This window comes from Somniosus microcephalus, unplaced genomic scaffold (assembly GCF_052327205.1).
Source record: "Somniosus microcephalus isolate GS21.2 unplaced genomic scaffold, FLI_Smic_1.0 unresolved_chr7, whole genome shotgun sequence".
Classification (NCBI taxonomy): domain Eukaryota; kingdom Metazoa; phylum Chordata; class Chondrichthyes; order Squaliformes; family Somniosidae; genus Somniosus; species Somniosus microcephalus.
The window spans coordinates 12,467,891-12,486,429 of NW_028225185.1; the positions used below are offsets into that span (position 1 = coordinate 12,467,891).

Sequence of the window (18,539 nt, forward strand, 5' to 3'; positions counted from 1 at the left end):
TTAACAGCAATCATAGAAACATAGAAGATAGGAGCAGGAGTAGGCCATTCGGCCCCTCGAGCCTGCTCCGCCATTCAATGAGATCCTGGGTAATCATCCAAACTCAGTACCCTGTCCCTGCCTTCTCCCCATATCCCTTGATCCCTTTAGCCTTAAGAAATATATCCAACTCCTTCTTGAATATATTTAATGAATTGGCCTCAACTGCCTTCTGTGGTAGAGAATTCCACAGGTTCACCACTCTCTGGGTGAAGAAATTCCTCCTCATTTCTGTCTTAAATGGCTTACCCCTTATCCTTAGACTGTGACCCCTGGTTCTGGACTCCCCGACCATCGGGAACATCCTTCCTGCATCTAGTCTGTCCAGACCTGTCAGAATTTTATAAGTTTCAATGAGATCCCCTCTCATTCTTCTAAACTCCAGCGAGTATAAGCCCAATCGACCCAATTTCTCCTCATACGTCATTCCTGCCATCCCAGGTATCAGCCTGGTGAATCTTCGCTGAACTCCCTCCATGGCAAGAACATCCTTCCTCAGATAAGGCGACCAAAACTGCACACAATACTCAAGGTGTGGTCTCACCAAGGCCCTGTACAACTGCAGCAAGACATCCTTGCTCCTGTACTCGAATCCTCTCGCTATGAAGGCCAACATACCATTTGCCTTCTTAACCGCCTGCTGCACCTGTATGCTTACCTTCAGCGACTGGTGCACAAGGACACCCAGGTCTCGTTGCACTTCCCCTTCTCCCAATCTATTGTCATTCAGATAATAATCTGCCTTCCTGTTTTTGACACCAAAGTGGATAACCTCGCATTTATCCATGTTATATTGCATCTGCCATGCTTCTGTCCAATCACCCAACCTGTCCAAATCATCCTGGAGTTTCTTGATCTATCAATCTCAGATTTAAAATTAACAATTGACCCGGCATCAATTGCCGTTTGCGGAAGAGAGTTCCAAACTTCTACCACCCTTTGTGTGTAGAAGTGTTTCCTAACTTCACTCCTGAAAGGTCTGGCTCTAATTTTTAGGCTCTGCCCCCTAGTCCTAGACTCCCCAACCAGCGTAAAGAGTTTCTCTCTACCCAATCAGCACCCCTTAATATCCTGAAAACTTTGATCAGATCACCCCTTAACCTTCTAAATTCTAGGGAATACAACCCTAGTTTGTGTACTCTCTCCTCGTAATTTACCCCTTGGAGTCCGGGTATCATTCTGCACTCCCTCCTGTGAGGGTGCCGGTTAGTTCCCTCAGTAACCCCTAGATGGCACCTTCACTTGTTTGTTTCCCTTTGCTAAATTGTTACTAGTTTACTTAGCTGCCTTTTATCAGGTTTATTGGTTTCACCTGTTTTTGCTTGTATTTAAGTTCTGTGGTTTCTTCCCTCTGTGCTCAGTCTTGACAAGCCGTTTGCCTAGTGGTAGCTTGTCTTGAGCTCCTAGGTTTGTAACTGTTTACCTGTGTGATTCTAGTAAAGTACTTTTATTTAAGACTGCATACCTGCTTCTCGCCTCGTCTGTCTGCACTTGGGTCCAGAACCAGCCTCGCCTTGACAGCAAGACTGAGCCAGTTTGGACCCAGCAGTGATGGAGGAACTTCGTTCTATTCTCTCCCATCAAGGTGCTTTCCTCGACCGCCTTGAGCAACTTCTCCAAAGCATTTCGGACAAGGTAGATACGTGGACTCAGACCATTCAACACCCAGCCGCTGTGGCTTCTGCTCAGGATGTTCCTCCTCAGTCAGTTCCTTTGGGTGCTACCCCACCGGTCACCGATCTCCAGACTCACCGAGAGCCTTGCCTACCCGCGCCAGAGCGCTATGACGGTCATCCGGGCAAGTGTCGCGGCTTCTTGACCCAGTGCTTCCTAGTTTTTGAACTCCAACCCTCCATGTTCCTATCACCCCGCTCTAAGGTAGCGTTCATCATATCACTACTCTCGGGAAAAGCTCTCACCTGGGTTACCGCTATCTGGGAGCAGCAATCTTTTGTCTGCTCGGACATTCTCCTTTTCGTCGAAGAGATGAGCAAAGTCTTTGACCATCCTGTGAGTGGACGGGAGGCAGCTAAGAGACTTTTGAATCTCCGCTAGGGCAACTGCAGCGTAGCCGACTTCGCCATTGAGTTCTGCACACTCGCTGCGGAGAGCCGCTGGAACACCGAGGCCCTTCATGGCCTCTCCGAATCTATCAAAGATGAACTGGCGTCCAGAGAGGTTCCGGAGGACCTTGACACGCTCATCTCCCTTGCCATCAGAGTGGATAACCGCCTCCGGGAGCATGGTAGAGAGAGGAGATTCACTACTTCCACAGAGGTGAGATCTTCCGGTGTTTCAAATCTGACCAAGAGTTTCCAAGTACCCCCGAGTCCACCTGTTAGCGCTGAAGAGGAACCTATGCAACTCGGCAGAACTCGGCTCTCCCAGTTTGAGAGACAGAGGAGATTGAGAGAGGGGCGTTGTCTTTACTGTGGCCTGTCTGGCCATCTCAGAGCCACATGCCCTGAGCTTCAGGAAAAAGCCAGGAGGATTGGGAAAATACTGACAGATCAAATCCCTTCTCCTACCCCTTCTGTCTTCCAAACCCTGCTTCCCGCTCGTCTCTCTTGGGAGGGACAACAGTACAACCTCCAGGCGTTTATTGACTCCGGGGCCGCTGGCTGTTTTATCGATGCCACCCTTGTGCGCAGCCTGAAAATTCCTTTCTCCCGCCTTGACAAGCCTTTACAAGTCACCGCCCTCGACGGCAGGCCCCTTGGTTCTGGGCGTATTCATCATATCACCGGAGTATTACATGTCCAAGTAGGGGAGAGACATCAAGAGTTGCTGCAGTTTCACCTTATCGATTCACCTGAGCTCCCTCTCGTTCTTGGACATCCGTGGCTCTCTCTTCACAACCCTCACATTGACTGGACTACCAGGACTGTGCTGGAGTGGGGTCCTTCATGTCTAGCCAACTGTCTTAAGGCCTTCCCTAGTCTGCCCCGTCCTTCCTCTCCCGAGCCAGCTGATCAGCTGGACCTTGCTCATGTGCCCCCTGAATATTCGGACCTCCATGCTGTGTTTAGTAAGAGGCGGTCCACTACACTCCCCCCACACCGGTCCTACGACTGTGCCATTGATCTCCTGCCTGGCACGAGCCCCCCTCGGGGTCGGCTCTACTCTCTCTCTGGCCCTGAGAATATTTCCATGGAAGAATACATCAAGGAAGCCCTCGGTACAGGTTTCATTCGCCCTTCCACCTCCCCAGCGGGTGCTGGCTTCTTTTTTGTAAAGAAGAAGGATGGTGGTCTCAGGCCTTGCATAGACTATCGGGGGCTTAACAAAATTACCATTAAGAACCGCTATCCTCTCCCTTTGATGTCTTCAGCGTTTGAGCAGCTGCAGGGAGCTACCATCTTCTCCAAACTTGACCTCCGCAACGCGTACAACCTGGTCCGCATTAGGGAGGGGGATGAATGGAAGACTGCCTTTATCACCCCTAGCGGTCACTGGGAATACCTCGTCATGCCCTTTGGTCTCACTAACGCTCCTGCTGTCTTCCAAGCTCTGGTCAATGACGTGCTCCGGGACCTGCTGAACCAGTTCGTGTTTGTTTATTTGGATGACATTCTCATCTTCTCAAAGTCCCCCCAGCAGCATGTCCAACACGTCAGACAGGTTCTGCAGAGGCTTTTGGAGAACCGCCTCTTTGTCAAATCCGAGAAATGTGAATTCCACGTCTCTAAGGTCACCTTCCTGGGCTACGTTATCTCCTGTGGAAGCGTCCAGATGGATCCTAGCAAGGTTCAAGCCGTCTTGAACTGGCCGCGTCCCACGTCGGTTAAGCAGGTTCAGCGGTTCCTGGGATTCGCCAACTTTTACAGACGTTTCATCCGCAACTTCAGCACCATTGCCGCCTCCCTCTCCGCATTGACCAAGGGCTCGTCTTTACGGTTCAGTTGGTCTTCTGAAGCGGAACGGGCCTTCCAGGAGCTCAAACAACGTTTCACCTCGGCTTCCATTCTGGTACACCCTGACCCCACCCTGCCCTTTATCGTAGAGGTGGATGCCTCGGATATTGGAGTCGGGGCTGTCCTGTCCCAGCGCTCCCCTAAGGACCAAAAGCTGCATCCCTGTGCCTTCTTTTCCCGTCGCCTGAAGCCAGCAGAGAGTAACTACGATGTCGGCAACAGGGAGCTCTTGGCAGTTAAGTTGGCCTTGGAGGAGTGGAGACACTGGTTGGAGGGAGCAGAGCATCCTTTTGTCGTCTGGACCGACCATAAAAATCTGACATATATCCAGGACGCCAAGCGCCTCAACCCTCGGCAGGTCAGGTGGGCTCTCTTCTTTAACCGGTTCAACTTTCTCCTGTCTTACCGCCTAGGGTCTAAGAACCTCAAACCGGATGCCCTTTCTCGCCAGTTTGACCCCTCGGAAAAGGACCGGACCCCGGAACCTATCATCCCCAGTTCCTGCATCGTTGCTCCCGTCGCATGGGAGATTGAGACTGTGGTGCAAGGGGCCCAACGTCAGGAGGCTGACCCTGGAGGAGGCCCTCCTCATAGCCTTTATGCCCCCAGTCAGGTGCGCGCCCAGGTCCTTCAATGGGGGCACTCTTCTCGATTGACTGGTCATCCTGGGATCCGTCGGACTCTCGAGTTCCTTAAGAGGAGGTTCAGGTGGCCCTCTATTGAAGCCGACACCCGGGCCTTTGTCTCCGCTTGTCCCGTCTGTGCCCAGAACAAGACATCCCAACAACCTCCGCTTGGTCTCCTGCATCCTTGCCCATCCCCAGCCGTCCCTGGTCTCATATCGCCCTGGATTTCATCACCGGGCTACCTCCATCTGAGGGATTCACTACCATCCTAGTTGTGGTCGATCGCTTTTCCAAGGCTGCTCACTTCGTCCCTCTTGTCAAGCTTCCCTCTGCCAGAGAGACTGCCCAGCTGGTTGTCCAGCATGTCTTCCGCCTCCATGGTTTGCCCCTGGATGCCGTCTCTGACCGTGGTCCCCAGTTCTCATCCAGGTTCTGGAAGGCTTTTTGTTCCCTCCTGGGCGCTTCCGTCAGTCTCTCCTCTGGGTTCCACCCACAGTCTAACGGCCAGACTGAGAGAACCAACCAAGATCTGGAGAGGGTGCTAAGAAGATTTGTGTCCTCCAATCCTTCCACCTGGAGCAAGTATCTGGTCTGGGCAGAGTATGCGCACAATACCCTTCAGAGCTCCTCCACTGGCCTCTCACCTTTCGAATGTCAATATGGCTTCCAACCGCCACTCTTCCCTGAACAGGAGAGGGAGGTAGGAGTCCCGGCTGCCCAGGGGTTCGTCCAACGCTGCCGCCGTACCTGGAGGAGGGTCCGATCCGCCTTGCAGCTCGCTTCTTTTCGGCAGAAAGTGCAAGCTGACCGACACCGCCGCCCAGCTCATCGGTTCTGGACCGGACAGAAGGTCTGGCTGTCTACCTGGAATCTTCCGCTCCATGTGGAGTCCCGCAAGTTGGCTCCCCGGTTCATCGGACCTTTTAGGATTTTGGAAAAAGTAAACCCTGTGGCCTACCGGCTCCTCCTTCCTCGGTCGATGAAGATACATCCCACGTTCCACGTCTCTCACCTCAAGCCGGTACTTACCAGTCCCTTGGTCCCTGCTTCCAGACCTCCCCCCCCCCCCCCCCCACCCCGCCCCGCATGATTGACGGTCAGCAAGCCTACACTGTCCGTCGCCTCCTTGATAGTCGCCGGGTTAGGAGGAGCATGCAATATCTGGTCGACTGGGAGGGTTATGGTCCTGAAGAGCGTTCCTGGGTTCCGGCCCGGGACATTTTGGATCCTGAACTCATCAAGGATTTTCGCCGTCGCCACCCTGATCGTCCAGGAGGAACGTCAGGAGCCATTCCTAGGGGAGGGGGTCCTGTGAGGGCGCCGGTTAGTTCCCTCAGTAACCCCTAGATGGCACCTTCACTTGTTTGTTTCCCTTTGCTAAATTGTTACTAGTTTACTTAACTGCCTTTTATCAGTTTTATTGGTTTCACCTGTTTTTGCTTTTATTTAAGTTCTGTGGTTTCTTCCCTCTGTGCTCAGTCTTGACAAGCCGTTTGCCTAGTGGTAGCTTGTCTTGAGCTCCTATGTTTGTAACTGTTTACCTGTGTGATTCTAGTAAAGTACTTTTATTTAAGACTGCATACCTGCTTCTCGCCTCGTCTGTCTACACTTGGGTCCAGAACCAGCCTCGCCCTGACACCTCCAAGGCCAATGTAGATTATAATGTAGGCAAACACAGCAAGATCCCATGAACAGCAGTAACGGTTTTGGCGGTGTCCGTTGAGGGTACGTGCTGGCCCGGACGCTGAGAGAACTCCCCTGTTTTTCAAATCGTGTTGTAGGATCTATACCGCCCACCTAAACAGGCATAGAACACAGAACATAGAAAAATTGGAGCAGGAATAGGCCATTCGGCCCTTCGAGCCAGCTCCGCCATTCAATATGATCATGGTTGATCCTCTATCTCAATACCATATTCCCGCTCTCTCCCCATACCCCTTGATGCCTTTTGTGTCTAGAAATCTTTCGATCTCCTTCTTAAATAGATTCAGTGACTTGGCCTCCACAGCCTTCTGGGGTAGAGAATTCACCACCCTCTTGAGTGAAGAAATTTCTCCTCATCTCCGTCCTAAATGTCCTACCCCGTATCCTGAGACTGTGACCCCCTTGTTCTAGACCCCCCCCACAGCATGGTTTAACCCCTCATCCAAAAGCTGGCACCTCTGACGATGCAGTACTCCCATAACCTCTGACTTGGAGGTGAGAGTACTAGCCCCACTGAGCCAAGCTGACGCTAGACATTCCCAAGAGACATTTGCTCCCTCTCCAGAGGACAGTTGGAAGCTGTTGTCGAGTTTAAAAGCTAAAAGGCACCTGCCTGGTGTGGTACGAACCCCTTTAGTCCAGACATTCCAGGATCGATCCCCAGTCTGTACCGATCTTGGCGGATTCTGTCGGAGCTGTATGCTTGGCTACAATGATCGCTCTCCCGAGACCTGTAGCTGGAAAGTGCAGAGGTCTGAATGTTGGGGAGATGTGCTAAAGCAACAACCTGTATTATATAGCTCCTTAAACGACCCAAGACGCTTCACAGGAGCGTTATAAAACAAAATTTGACACCGAACCACATAAGGAGATATCAGGGCAGGTGGCTAAAAGCTTGGTCAAAGAGGTACAGGAAACTTTCAATTTACCGGCACCTAAATAACTGGAAATCTCGGTTAACCGGCAAAATTCAGGAGTAGGTTCAGGTAAGTTTTATTACTTGCCTTCCTCCATCTGTTGCTGTGCAAGGGTGTGGCTGCAGCTGTTGCTAAGCTACAGAGACGCTTGGAACTTGTGGCCATTGTTCTGAACCTGTTGCTAAGCAACAGGGTTTGTTGCTTTATACGGAGCTCTCAGCTCCGTATCTTTTACTATAGCGTTCGGTTATCCGGAATTTTTGATGAACTGGCACCACGTCGGTCCTGTCGGTGCCGGATAAAAAAAAGTTTCCTGTAGATTTTAAGGAGGAGAGAGAGGCGGAGAGGTTTCGGGAGGGAATTCCAGAGCTTAGGGCCCAAGGCAGCTGAAGTCACGACCGCCAATGGTGGAGCAATTCAAATCAGGGATGCTCAAGGCCAGAATTACAAGAGTGCAGATATGGGTGGGGCGGGGGGGGGGGGGTGGTTGTAGAGCTGAAAGGGGTTACAGAGATAGGGAGGGGTGAGGCCATGGAGGGATTTGAAAACGAGGATGAGAATTTTAAAGTCGAGGTGTTGCTTAACCAGGAGCCAATGTAGGCCAGCGAGCACGGGAGGGGGTGACGGGTGAATGGGACTCGGTGCGAGTTAGGATACGGGGCAGCCGAGTTTTCGATGACCTCAGTAGATCCGAACCCCAGTCAAAATCATCAACTTCAGGGGAAGAAGAGGATTGGGGGCAGGGATTATTTTCGGGAGGCGCAGCCTTGGTGTATTGAGCGTATCTCTGTAGGTTCTCTTCATGTAACACTGTGGCCACCATTTTCAAGTCTGCGTTGACTGCTGCTGAAATCTACTCCCATTTATTTTCCGTTCTCAGCCAGTCCAAGTGGAAAATCCAGTGTGGGTTTGTCTCGGGTCTGGTTAGGAAAACAAGTTGCTTTCAAATCCAATCCAATTGTCTAGCTTCACACGAACCTCCCTGTCTCTCTGTTCGGTTTTTTTCTCCAAAAACAAAAAACCAGACTGCACACTAATTCTTTTTTGTTCTGCCCTGTCATTACAAGCGACCTTGAGGCGTGCATTGCTGCTCGGGGAAAGAAAGCTGTGTAATTACTGCCTTTTTAAAGGTAGCTTGTCGTGGTTTGATGTTTTGGAACGTGATACTGTAACTCATCCTTGGCTCGGTGTGTAGCACATTCGCCACGACAGTCGGGAGTTGTGGGTTTGAGTTCACGATCTAGGATGGCAGCGAGAGGTGACATGAATCTTGTCAATTCATGTGGAAATGACTTATGAAATAATACTGGGCAGCCTGCTGGTGGCGCTGTCCAGGGAGAGTATAAATACTCGGGCACGGGCCCAGCTTGCTCAGGACATTCTTTAACGGGAACTGCAGGAAACTTTCGATTTACCGGCACCTAAATAACCGGAAATCTCGGTTAACCGGCAAAATTCAGGCGTAGGTTCAAGTAAGTTTTATTACTTGCCTTCCTCCATCTGTTGCTGTGCAAGGGTGTGGCTGCAGCTGTTGCTAAGCTACAGAGACGCTTGGAACTTGTGGCCATTGTTCTGAAGCTGTTGCTAAACAACAGGGTTTGTTGCTTTATACGGAGCTCTCAGCTCCGTATCTTTTACTATAGCGTTCGGTTATCTGGAATTGTTGATGAACCGGCACCGCGTCGGTCCCGTCCGTGCCGGATAAAAAAAAGTTTCCTGTAGTGAAGGACACAATCAGATCTTCATGTTGAATAACAGTTGATTAAAGCCTTGTTTAATACTCAGACCAAGTGCCTCGTAGTTTTCTTACGTCAATAGGGTGCTGTATTGTGAATTGTCATCCTTCGGGATGAGACAACAAAATTTGCATTTATAGAGCGCCTTTACTGTAGTAAAACGTCCCAGGGCGCTTCACGGGAGCGATTATCAGACAAAATTTGACACCGAACCACATAAGGAGATATCAGGGCAGGTGGCTAAAAGCTTGGTCAAAGAGGTACAGGAAACTTTCAATTTACCGGCACCTAAATAACTGGAAATCTCGGTTAACCGGCAAAATTCAGGAGTAGGTTCAGGTAAGTTTTATTACTTGCCTTCCTCCATCTGTTGCTGTGCAAGGGTGTGGCTGCAGCTGTTGCTAAGCTACAGAGACGCTTGGAACTTGTGGCCATTGTTCTGAACCTGTTGCTAAGCAACAGGGTTTGTTGCTTTATACGGAGCTCTCAGCTCCGTATCTTTTACTATAGCGTTCGGTTATCCGGAATTTTTGATGAACTGGCACCACGTCGGTCCTGTCGGTGCCGGATAAAAAAAAGTTTCCTGTAGATTTTAAGGAGGAGAGAGAGGCGGAGAGGTTTCGGGAGGGAATTCCAGAGCTTAGGGCCCAAGGCAGCTGAAGTCACGACCGCCAATGGTGGAGCAATTCAAATCAGGGATGCTCAAGGCCAGAATTACAAGAGTGCAGATATGGGTGGGGCGGGGGGGGGGGGGTGGTTGTAGAGCTGAAAGGGGTTACAGAGATAGGGAGGGGTGAGGCCATGGAGGGATTTGAAAACGAGGATGAGAATTTTAAAGTCGAGGTGTTGCTTAACCAGGAGCCAATGTAGGCCAGCGAGCACGGGAGGGGGTGACGGGTGAATGGGACTCGGTGCGAGTTAGGATACGGGGCAGCCGAGTTTTCGATGACCTCAGTAGATCCGAACCCCAGTCAAAATCATCAACTTCAGGGGAAGAAGAGGATTGGGGGCAGGGATTATTTTCGGGAGGCGCAGCCTTGGTGTATTGAGCGTATCTCTGTAGGTTCTCTTCATGTAACACTGTGGCCACCATTTTCAAGTCTGCGTTGACTGCTGCTGAAATCTACTCCCATTTATTTTCCGTTCTCAGCCAGTCCAAGTGGAAAATCCAGTGTGGGTTTGTCTCGGGTCTGGTTAGGAAAACAAGTTGCTTTCAAATCCAATCCAATTGTCTAGCTTCACACGAACCTCCCTGTCTCTCTGTTCGGTTTTTTTCTCCAAAAACAAAAAACCAGACTGCACACTAATTCTTTTTTGTTCTGCCCTGTCATTACAAGCGACCTTGAGGCGTGCATTGCTGCTCGGGGAAAGAAAGCTGTGTAATTACTGCCTTTTTAAAGGTAGCTTGTCGTGGTTTGATGTTTTGGAACGTGATACTGTAACTCATCCTTGGCTCGGTGTGTAGCACATTCGCCACGACAGTCGGGAGTTGTGGGTTTGAGTTCACGATCTAGGATGGCAGCGAGAGGTGACATGAATCTTGTCAATTCATGTGGAAATGACTTATGAAATAATACTGGGCAGCCTGCTGGTGGCGCTGTCCAGGGAGAGTATAAATACTCGGGCACGGGCCCAGCTTGCTCAGGACATTCTTTAACGGGAACTGCAGGAAACTTTCGATTTACCGGCACCTAAATAACCGGAAATCTCGGTTAACCGGCAAAATTCAGGCGTAGGTTCAAGTAAGTTTTATTACTTGCCTTCCTCCATCTGTTGCTGTGCAAGGGTGTGGCTGCAGCTGTTGCTAAGCTACAGAGACGCTTGGAACTTGTGGCCATTGTTCTGAAGCTGTTGCTAAACAACAGGGTTTGTTGCTTTATACGGAGCTCTCAGCTCCGTATCTTTTACTATAGCGTTCGGTTATCTGGAATTGTTGATGAACCGGCACCGCGTCGGTCCCGTCCGTGCCGGATAAAAAAAAGTTTCCTGTAGTGAAGGACACAACCAGATCTTCATGTTGAATAACAGTTGATTAAAGCCTTGTTTAATACTCAGACCAAGTGCCTCGTAGTTTTCTTACGTCAATAGGGTGCTGTATTGTGAATTGTCATCCTTCGGGATGAGACAACAAAATTTGCATTTATAGAGCGCCTTTACTGTAGTAAAACGTCCCAGGGCGCTTCACGGGAGCGATTATCAGACAAAATTTGACACCGATCCACATAAGGAGAGATTAGCACAGGTGAACAAAAGCTTGGTCAAAGAAGGAGGTTTTGAGAAGTGTCTTAGAAACATAGACATAGAAATAGGAGCAGGAGTTGGCCCTTCGAGCCTGCTCCACCATTCAATATGATCATGGCTGATCCTATCTCAATACCATATTCCCGCTCTCTCCCCATACTCCTTGACGCCTTGTGTGTCTAGAAATCTATCGATCTCCTTCTTCAATATATTCAGTGACTTGGCCTCCACAGCCTTCTGTGGCAGAGAATTCCACAGGTTCACCACCCTCTGAGTGAAGACATTTCTCCTCATCTCAGTCCTACCCCGTATCCTGAGACTGTGACCCCTCGTTCTAGACCCCCCCAGCCAGGGGAAACATCCTCCCTGCATCCAGTCTGTCTAGCCCTGTCAGAATTTTATACCTTTCAATGAGATCCCCTCTCATTCTTCTAAACCCTAGTGAATACAGGCCTAGTCGACCCAATCTCTCCTCATACGACAGTCCTGCCATCCCAGGAATCAGTCTGGTGAACCTTCGCTGCACTCCCTCTATGGCAAGTATATCCTTTCTTAGGTAAGGAGACCAAAACTGCACACAGTACTCCAGGGGTGGTCTCACCAAGGCCCTGTACAGGAGAAGGAGAGAGAGGTTTGGGGAGAGAGTTAGGAAGAGAATTCCAGAGTTTAATCCGAGGCCGTATCTGCTTGTTCCAGTGAATATTAAAGTGCTGAGGTTGGGCGGGGGGGGGGGGGGGAGGGAAATAACGTTTAGCCATGATTGTCCAGGCATCGCGGTACGGGCCAGCTGGTCGTTTCCTGCCCGTCGTTTTCGTATGTGTCTCGCAAAGAAGGGGGGCGGGGGGAGAGTTCCCCTGGTGCCCCCGCCAGCATTCCTCCTGCAACCAGCAGCACCAAAAGTAGATGAACTGATCGTTAATCAAGTTGTTGTTGTTTGTGGGACCGCGCGGTGTGGCAAATGGCTGCCGCATTTACGTGTGAAGTGCTTTGGGGCATTTCTGAGCGACTTGTAATTACAAGCTCTCCATTTCCTATACAACAACGAAAACTGGCATTTATATAGCGCCCTTAACGCAGTAAAACGTCCCAGGGCGCTTCACAGGAGCGATTATCAGACAAAATTTGACCCCGTGCACATAAGGAGATATTAGGGCAGGTGACCAAAAGCTGGGTCAAAGAGGTCGGGTTTAAGGAGCGTCTTAAAGGAGGAGAGAGAGAAAGACGGAGATGTTTAGGGAGGGAATTCCAGAGCTCGGGGCCCAGGCGGCTGAAGGCACGGCCGCCAATGGTGGAGCGATGGAAATCGGCAAGAAGCCAGAATTGGAGGAGCGCGGAGATCTCGGGTGGGGCGAATGTGGTGCTGGAGGAAATTAGAGATGGGCAGGGAAGCGAGGCCATGGAAGGATTTGAAAACAAGGCTGAGAATTTTAAAATTGAGGCATTGCTTAACCGGGAGCCAATGTAGGTCAGCGAGCACAGGGGGTGTGATGGATACTGAAAACAATGTTGAACTGTTTTTAATTCAAGCCTAATATTGGTATCCGGACTTGCGAATGATCCTTTTCCTCAATAGTCCCTCTTCTCTTTCGCCCCCTCCCATTAACAGGGACCGAAGTGCACTGCAAGCGTCTAATCGGAAACTGGAGAGGAAAGTAAAGGAGCTGACCATTCAGCTCGACGACGAGCGACAGCAGGTGTCCGATGACAAAGACCAGGTAAGGCTGAGGGAGGGAGGGAGATGGAATTGTTTTCACCCGGGGTGAACCCTGCGTGGCACCCTTCACCCGGATGGGCGTTCTGGAGGTTCTGCACCACAGTGCACTCGAATATAGTTGACGTGAATCAACTGAGCGGCCTGCGGGTGGCGCTGTCCAGGGAGAGTATAAATACTCGGGCACGGGCCCAGCTTGCGCAGGACATTCTTTAACAGGAACTAGTGAAGGACACAACTAGACCTCCATGTTGTAAAACAGTTGATTAAAGCTTTGTTTAACGCTTAGACCAAGTGCCGAGTAGTTTTCTTACGTCAATTGTTTTGACGGTCTGTGTGTCAGCTCGAGATGGTTGGTCACCACTCCCGCTTCCGGGTCTGAAGGTTGTGGGTTCAGGCTCCAACACCGGGAGACCCGAGTGCGTAATCTGGGTCTGCGCTCCAGTGTGTATTAAACACTCAATCCCCCCCCCGCCTACCCACCCAGTGTCGTTCGGATGAGATGTTGAGCTGAGGTCCCAACCTGCCTGTTCTGGTGGTGAGTATCCCACGGCACTATGGAAAGACGAGTCGGGAAATTTGCTTCCTCGGCCAAGATTTCTCCCTGAGCCAACGCCACAAAAAGCATGTCGACTCGTCGCTCATCTCAGTGCCACTGGCGGGACCAGGCTAGCCCACAACAGCTACCACATTTGCCTGCATAATACGTATAAAATTCTTACAGGGCTCGACAGGGTAGATGCTGAGAGGTTGTTTCCCCCTGGCTGGAGAGTCTAGAACCAGGGGTCACGGTCTCAGGATAAGGGGTCGGCCATTGAGGACTGAGACGAGGAGGAATTTCTTCACTCAGAGGGCGGTGAATCTTTGGAATTCTCTGCCCCAGAGGGCTGTGGAGGCTCAGTCGTTGAGTATATTCAAGGCTGAGATCCAGAGATTTTTGGACACTAAAGGATCGGGGGATATGGGGATCAGGCGGGAAAGTGGAGTTTGAGGTCGAAGATCAGCCACTTATTGAATGGCGGAGCTGGCTCGAATGGCCGACTCCTGCTCTGTATCTCATAATGCTTCAAAATGTTATGCTGTAAAAGACGGCACACAATTGCAGGTAAGCATTCCTCAAACTGGACTGTTTCCCCACCCCCCCCCCAACCGCCGAGGGAAGTCCAGTCGGAGGACCGGCCGTGCCACGGTGCTTCTCTGAATCTCTTGGCCATGAATGGAAGCCTAGAAATGGGTCCGTCGTCAATCCTGTTGGACAGGGAATGACCGAGAAGCTGTGGCGGGGGAGGAAAGTGGACTAAGCCGTTCCTCAGAGCCTGCAGTGTAAAACCCTCATCGTCAGCCATGGCTCAGTGGGTAGCACACTCGCCTCTGAGTCAGAAGGTTGTGGGTTCAAGTCCCCACTCCATGGGACTTGAGCACATAAAGCTGAGAGAGCGCCGCACTGTCGGAGGGGCGGGTACTGAGGGAGCGCCGCACTGTCGGAGGGGCGGTACTGAGGGAGCGCCGCACTGTCGGAGGGGCGGTACTGAGGGAGCGCCGCACTGTCGGAGGGGCGGCACTGAGGGAGCGCCGCACTGTCGGAGGGGCGGTACTGAGGGAGCGCCGCACTGTCGGAGGGGCGGGTACTGAGGGAGCGCCGCACTGTCGGAGGGGCGGTACTGAGGGAGCGCCGCACTGTCGGAGGGGCGGTACTGAGGGAGCGCCGCACTGTCGGAGGGGCGGTACTGAGGGAGCGCCGCACTGTCGGAGGGGCGGTACTGAGGGAGCGCCGCACTGTCGGAGGGGCGGTACTGAGGGAGCGCCGCACTGTCGGAGGGGCGGTACTGAGGGAGCGCCGCACTGTCGGAGGGGTGGTACTGAGGGAGCACTGCACTGTCGGAGGTGCAGTACTGAGGGAGCGCCGCACTGTCGGAGGGGCAGTACTGAGGGAGCACTGCACTGTCGGAGGTGCAGTACTGAGGGAGCGCCGCACTGTCGGAGGTGCCGTCTTTCGGATGAGACGTTAAAGCGAGGCCCCGTCTGCCCTCACAGGTGGACATAAAAGCTCCCACGGCCACTATTGGAAGAAGAGCAGGGGGGAGTTCTCCCCGGTGTCCTGGGGCCAATATTTATCCCTCAACCAACATCACTATAAAAACAGACGATCTGGTCATTATCACATTGCTGTTTGTGGGAGCTTCCTGTGTCCACATTGGCTGCCGCGTTTCCTACATTACAGCAGTGACCACACTTCAAAAGTACTTAATTGGCTGTAAAGTGCTTTGAGATGCCCGGTGGTCGTGAAAGGCGCTGTAGAAATGCGAGTCTGTCTTTCTTTCATTACAGGCCGTGACACCTTTTGTCAGTTGGGTATTCCAATAGCCCCAGGTACTGATCAATAAAAGATGAATGTGTAAATGGGCTGTATTTCCACAGAATGGAGGTACCGGGTGTACTTGCGCAGTTTAACGATGCAGCTAACGTACAAACTGCTCGGGACTATTAGCGTGAGGAATCTGCGTAACAAACATTAAAATTCCCGAATGTCAGGCTTGTAATAACAACTCCATTTTACAGCGAGTTGCTCGTCCCTTTTTAAATTGAGCTTTTTCCCCCCCCCCCCCACCACCCCGTTTAGCTGACCTTGAGAGTGAAAGCACTGAAGCGACAGGTGGATGAGGCGGAGGAGGAAATCGAGCGACAGGAGACGGCCAGGAAGAAGGCCTTGCGGGAGCTGGAAGAGCTGCACGAGGTCAACGAGCAACTGCAGAACCGCGTCAAGTCTTTGGAAAAGGACATCTGGTAAGAGAGATGGTGGGGCAGAATGCCAAACTCCTTTTCAGAGAGGGGAGCTTTTATTAAACTGATTGGGGGGGGAAAAAAAACACAGGTGAAGTACCATGACCAAAAGAAACCATTGGGAGAGCGTGCAGCGTAAACCAAGTGGTTACGGTGAGACAGAGCTTAGAGACAGAGGCAGCACGGTGGCATAGTGGTTAGCACTGTTGCCTCACCAGCGCCAGGGACCCGGGTTCGAATCCGGCCTCGGGTGACTGTCTGTGTGGAATTTGCACATTCTCCCCGTGTTTGCGTGGGTTTCCTCCGGTTTCCTCCCACAGTCCAAAGATGTGCGGGTTAGGTTGATTGGCTATGATAAAAATAAAAATAAATTGACCCTTAGTGTTAGGGGGATTAAATACGTGGGGTTATGGGGATAGGGTGGGATATGTGTTGGTGTAGGGGTTACAGGGATCGGGTGGGATATGTGTCGGTGCAGGCTCGATGGGCCGAAATGGCCTCTATCTGTACTGTGAGGTTTCTGTGATTCTGTGATACTCGCTGACCCACACTGGCTCCCGGTCCGGCAAAGCCTCGGTTTGAAAATTCTCCATCCTTGTTTTCAAACCCCCTCCATGGCCTCGACTCCCATCCTATCTCTGTAACCTTCCCTCCAGCCCCTCCAGGATCTCGGCGCTCCTCCAATTCTGGCCCCTCGCGCATCCCCCCCCTCCCCGCCACCCCGATTTCCATCGCTCCACCGTTGGCAGGCCGTGCCTTCAGCCGCCTGCGGCCCCGAGCTTTGGAATTCCCTCCTTAAAACTCTCCGCCTCCCTCTCCTTTAAGTGGCTCCTTCAAACCGACCTCTTTGACCAAGCTTTTGGTCACCTGTCCTAATATCTCCTCATGTGGCTCGGTGTCGAATTTTGTTTGTTAACGTAAGAACATAAGAAATAGCCGGAGTCGGCCATTCGGCCCCTCGAGCCTGCTCCACCATTCAATGAGATCATGGCTGATCATCCAAACTCCGTACCCTGTCCCTGCCTTCTCCCCATATCCCTTGATCCCTTTAGCCTTAAGAAATATATCCAACTCCTTCTTGAATATATTTAATGAACTGGCCTCCACCGCCCTCTGTGGCAGAGAATTCCACAGGTTCACCACTCTCTGGGTGAAGAAATTCCTCCTCATCTCAGTCCTAAATGGCTTACCCCTTATCCTTAGACTGTCACCCATGATTCTGGACTCCCCCGCCATCGGGAACATCCTTCCTGCATCCAGTCTGTCTAGTCCTGTTAGAATTTTATAAGTTTCAATGAGATCCCCTCTCATTCTTCTAAACTCTAGCGAATATAAGCCTAATCGACCCAATCTCTCTTAATACGTCATTCCTGCCATCCCAGGTATCAGTCTGGTGAATCTTCGCTGCACTCCCTCCATGGCAAGAACATCCTTCCTCAGATAAGGCGACCAAAACTGCACACAATACTCAAGGTGTGGTCTCACCAAGGCCCTGTACAACTGCAGCAAGACATCCTTGCTCCTGTACTCGAATCCTCTCGCTATGAAGGCCAACATACCATTTGCCACCTTAACCGCCTGCTGCACCTGCATGCTTGCCTTCAGCGACTGGTGCACAAGGACACCCAGGTCTCGTTGCACTTCCCCTTTTCCCAATCTATTGCCGTTCAGATAATTTGTCTTCCTGTTTTTGCCACCAAAGTGGATAACCTCGCATTTATCCACATTGGGCAGATGCATGGCAGATGCAGTATAATCACCCAACCTGTCCAAATCATCCTGTAGTTTCTCGGCATCCTCCTCACAGCACACACGCCCACCCAGCTTTGTTTCATCTGCAAACTTGGAGATATTACATCTAGTTCCCTCGTCTAGATCATTAATATATATTGTGAATAGCTGGGGTCCTCGCACCGATCCCTGCGGTACCCCACTAGTCACTGCCTGCCACTCGGAAAAAGACCCGTTTATTCCAACTCTTTGCTTCCTGTCTGCCAACCAGTTCTCTACCCAAGTCAGTACCTTACCCCCAATCCCATGTGCTTTAACTTTGCATGCCAATCTCTTATGCGGGACCTTATCGAAAGCCTTCTGAAAGTCCAAATACACCACATCCACTGGTTCTCCCTTATCTATTCTACCAGTTACATCCTCAAAAAATTCCAGTAGATTAGTCAAGCACGATTTACCTTTTGTAAATCCATGTTGACTTTGTCCGATCCTGTCACTGTTTTCCAAGTGCTCTGCTATTACATCTTATAATTCCCCGTTTTTCTCTCTACCGCCCTTCTTAAATAGTGGGGTTACTACGTTAAAGGCGCTATATAAATACAAGTTGTTGTTAAAGACAGTAGATTGTAGGAAGAGGGGAAGACTAAGGGAGCTGAGGAGTTGCACGCTTTTCTCCAGTCCTGAAAGATTGAAAAGTCTCCATTTCAATCCACGGAGGACTTGATACTTGATGGTTAGGAGAGGAAAGTGCAGAGGCGCACTGACCCTATTCAGTGAGCTAAAGACGCGATAGATCCTGTTATGGCGGGAGAGAGCCCCTTCCGTGAGCCTTTCATTGACAGTGGAAGAGAAGGGGAGGCTACAAGCCGTTAAATTACTAACGGTTGGCTTATAAAAGTCAACAGAGCTGTAAAATTAAATAACCGCCATAAACTCGCTGCTAAACGCCTGCTTATCTTTATAGTGAGTGGCCTGTTTCAGCTGATAAAGGGACTTGTTTACTGAGCGTGTAGGTAAGGAGTGTAATAGATGATGGTGTGGCACCTGGAGGTAGCACATGTCTGGAACCATATCGTCACACGAGTTTGTGTTCCATCCGCGTTTTAGCAACTTGCTAAATAAAACTTTGCACCGTACAT

At 51.0% G+C, this 18,539-nt stretch overlaps 1 protein-coding gene across 3 annotated transcripts in view; it reads left to right on the forward strand.

Annotated features, from left to right (window-relative positions):
- Window positions 1-18,539, forward strand: part of cgna (cingulin a) — a 141,354-nt gene that overhangs the window by 111,948 nt on the left and 10,867 nt on the right. For all 3 annotated transcript variants that reach the window (XM_085978658.1, XM_085978659.1, XM_085978656.1), the window contains exons 20-21: window positions 12,784-12,892; window positions 15,509-15,672. In XM_085978658.1, the coding sequence (XP_085834784.1) occupies window positions 12,784-12,892; window positions 15,509-15,672 (273 nt within the window). The remainder of the gene's footprint in view (window positions 1-12,783; window positions 12,893-15,508; window positions 15,673-18,539) is intronic.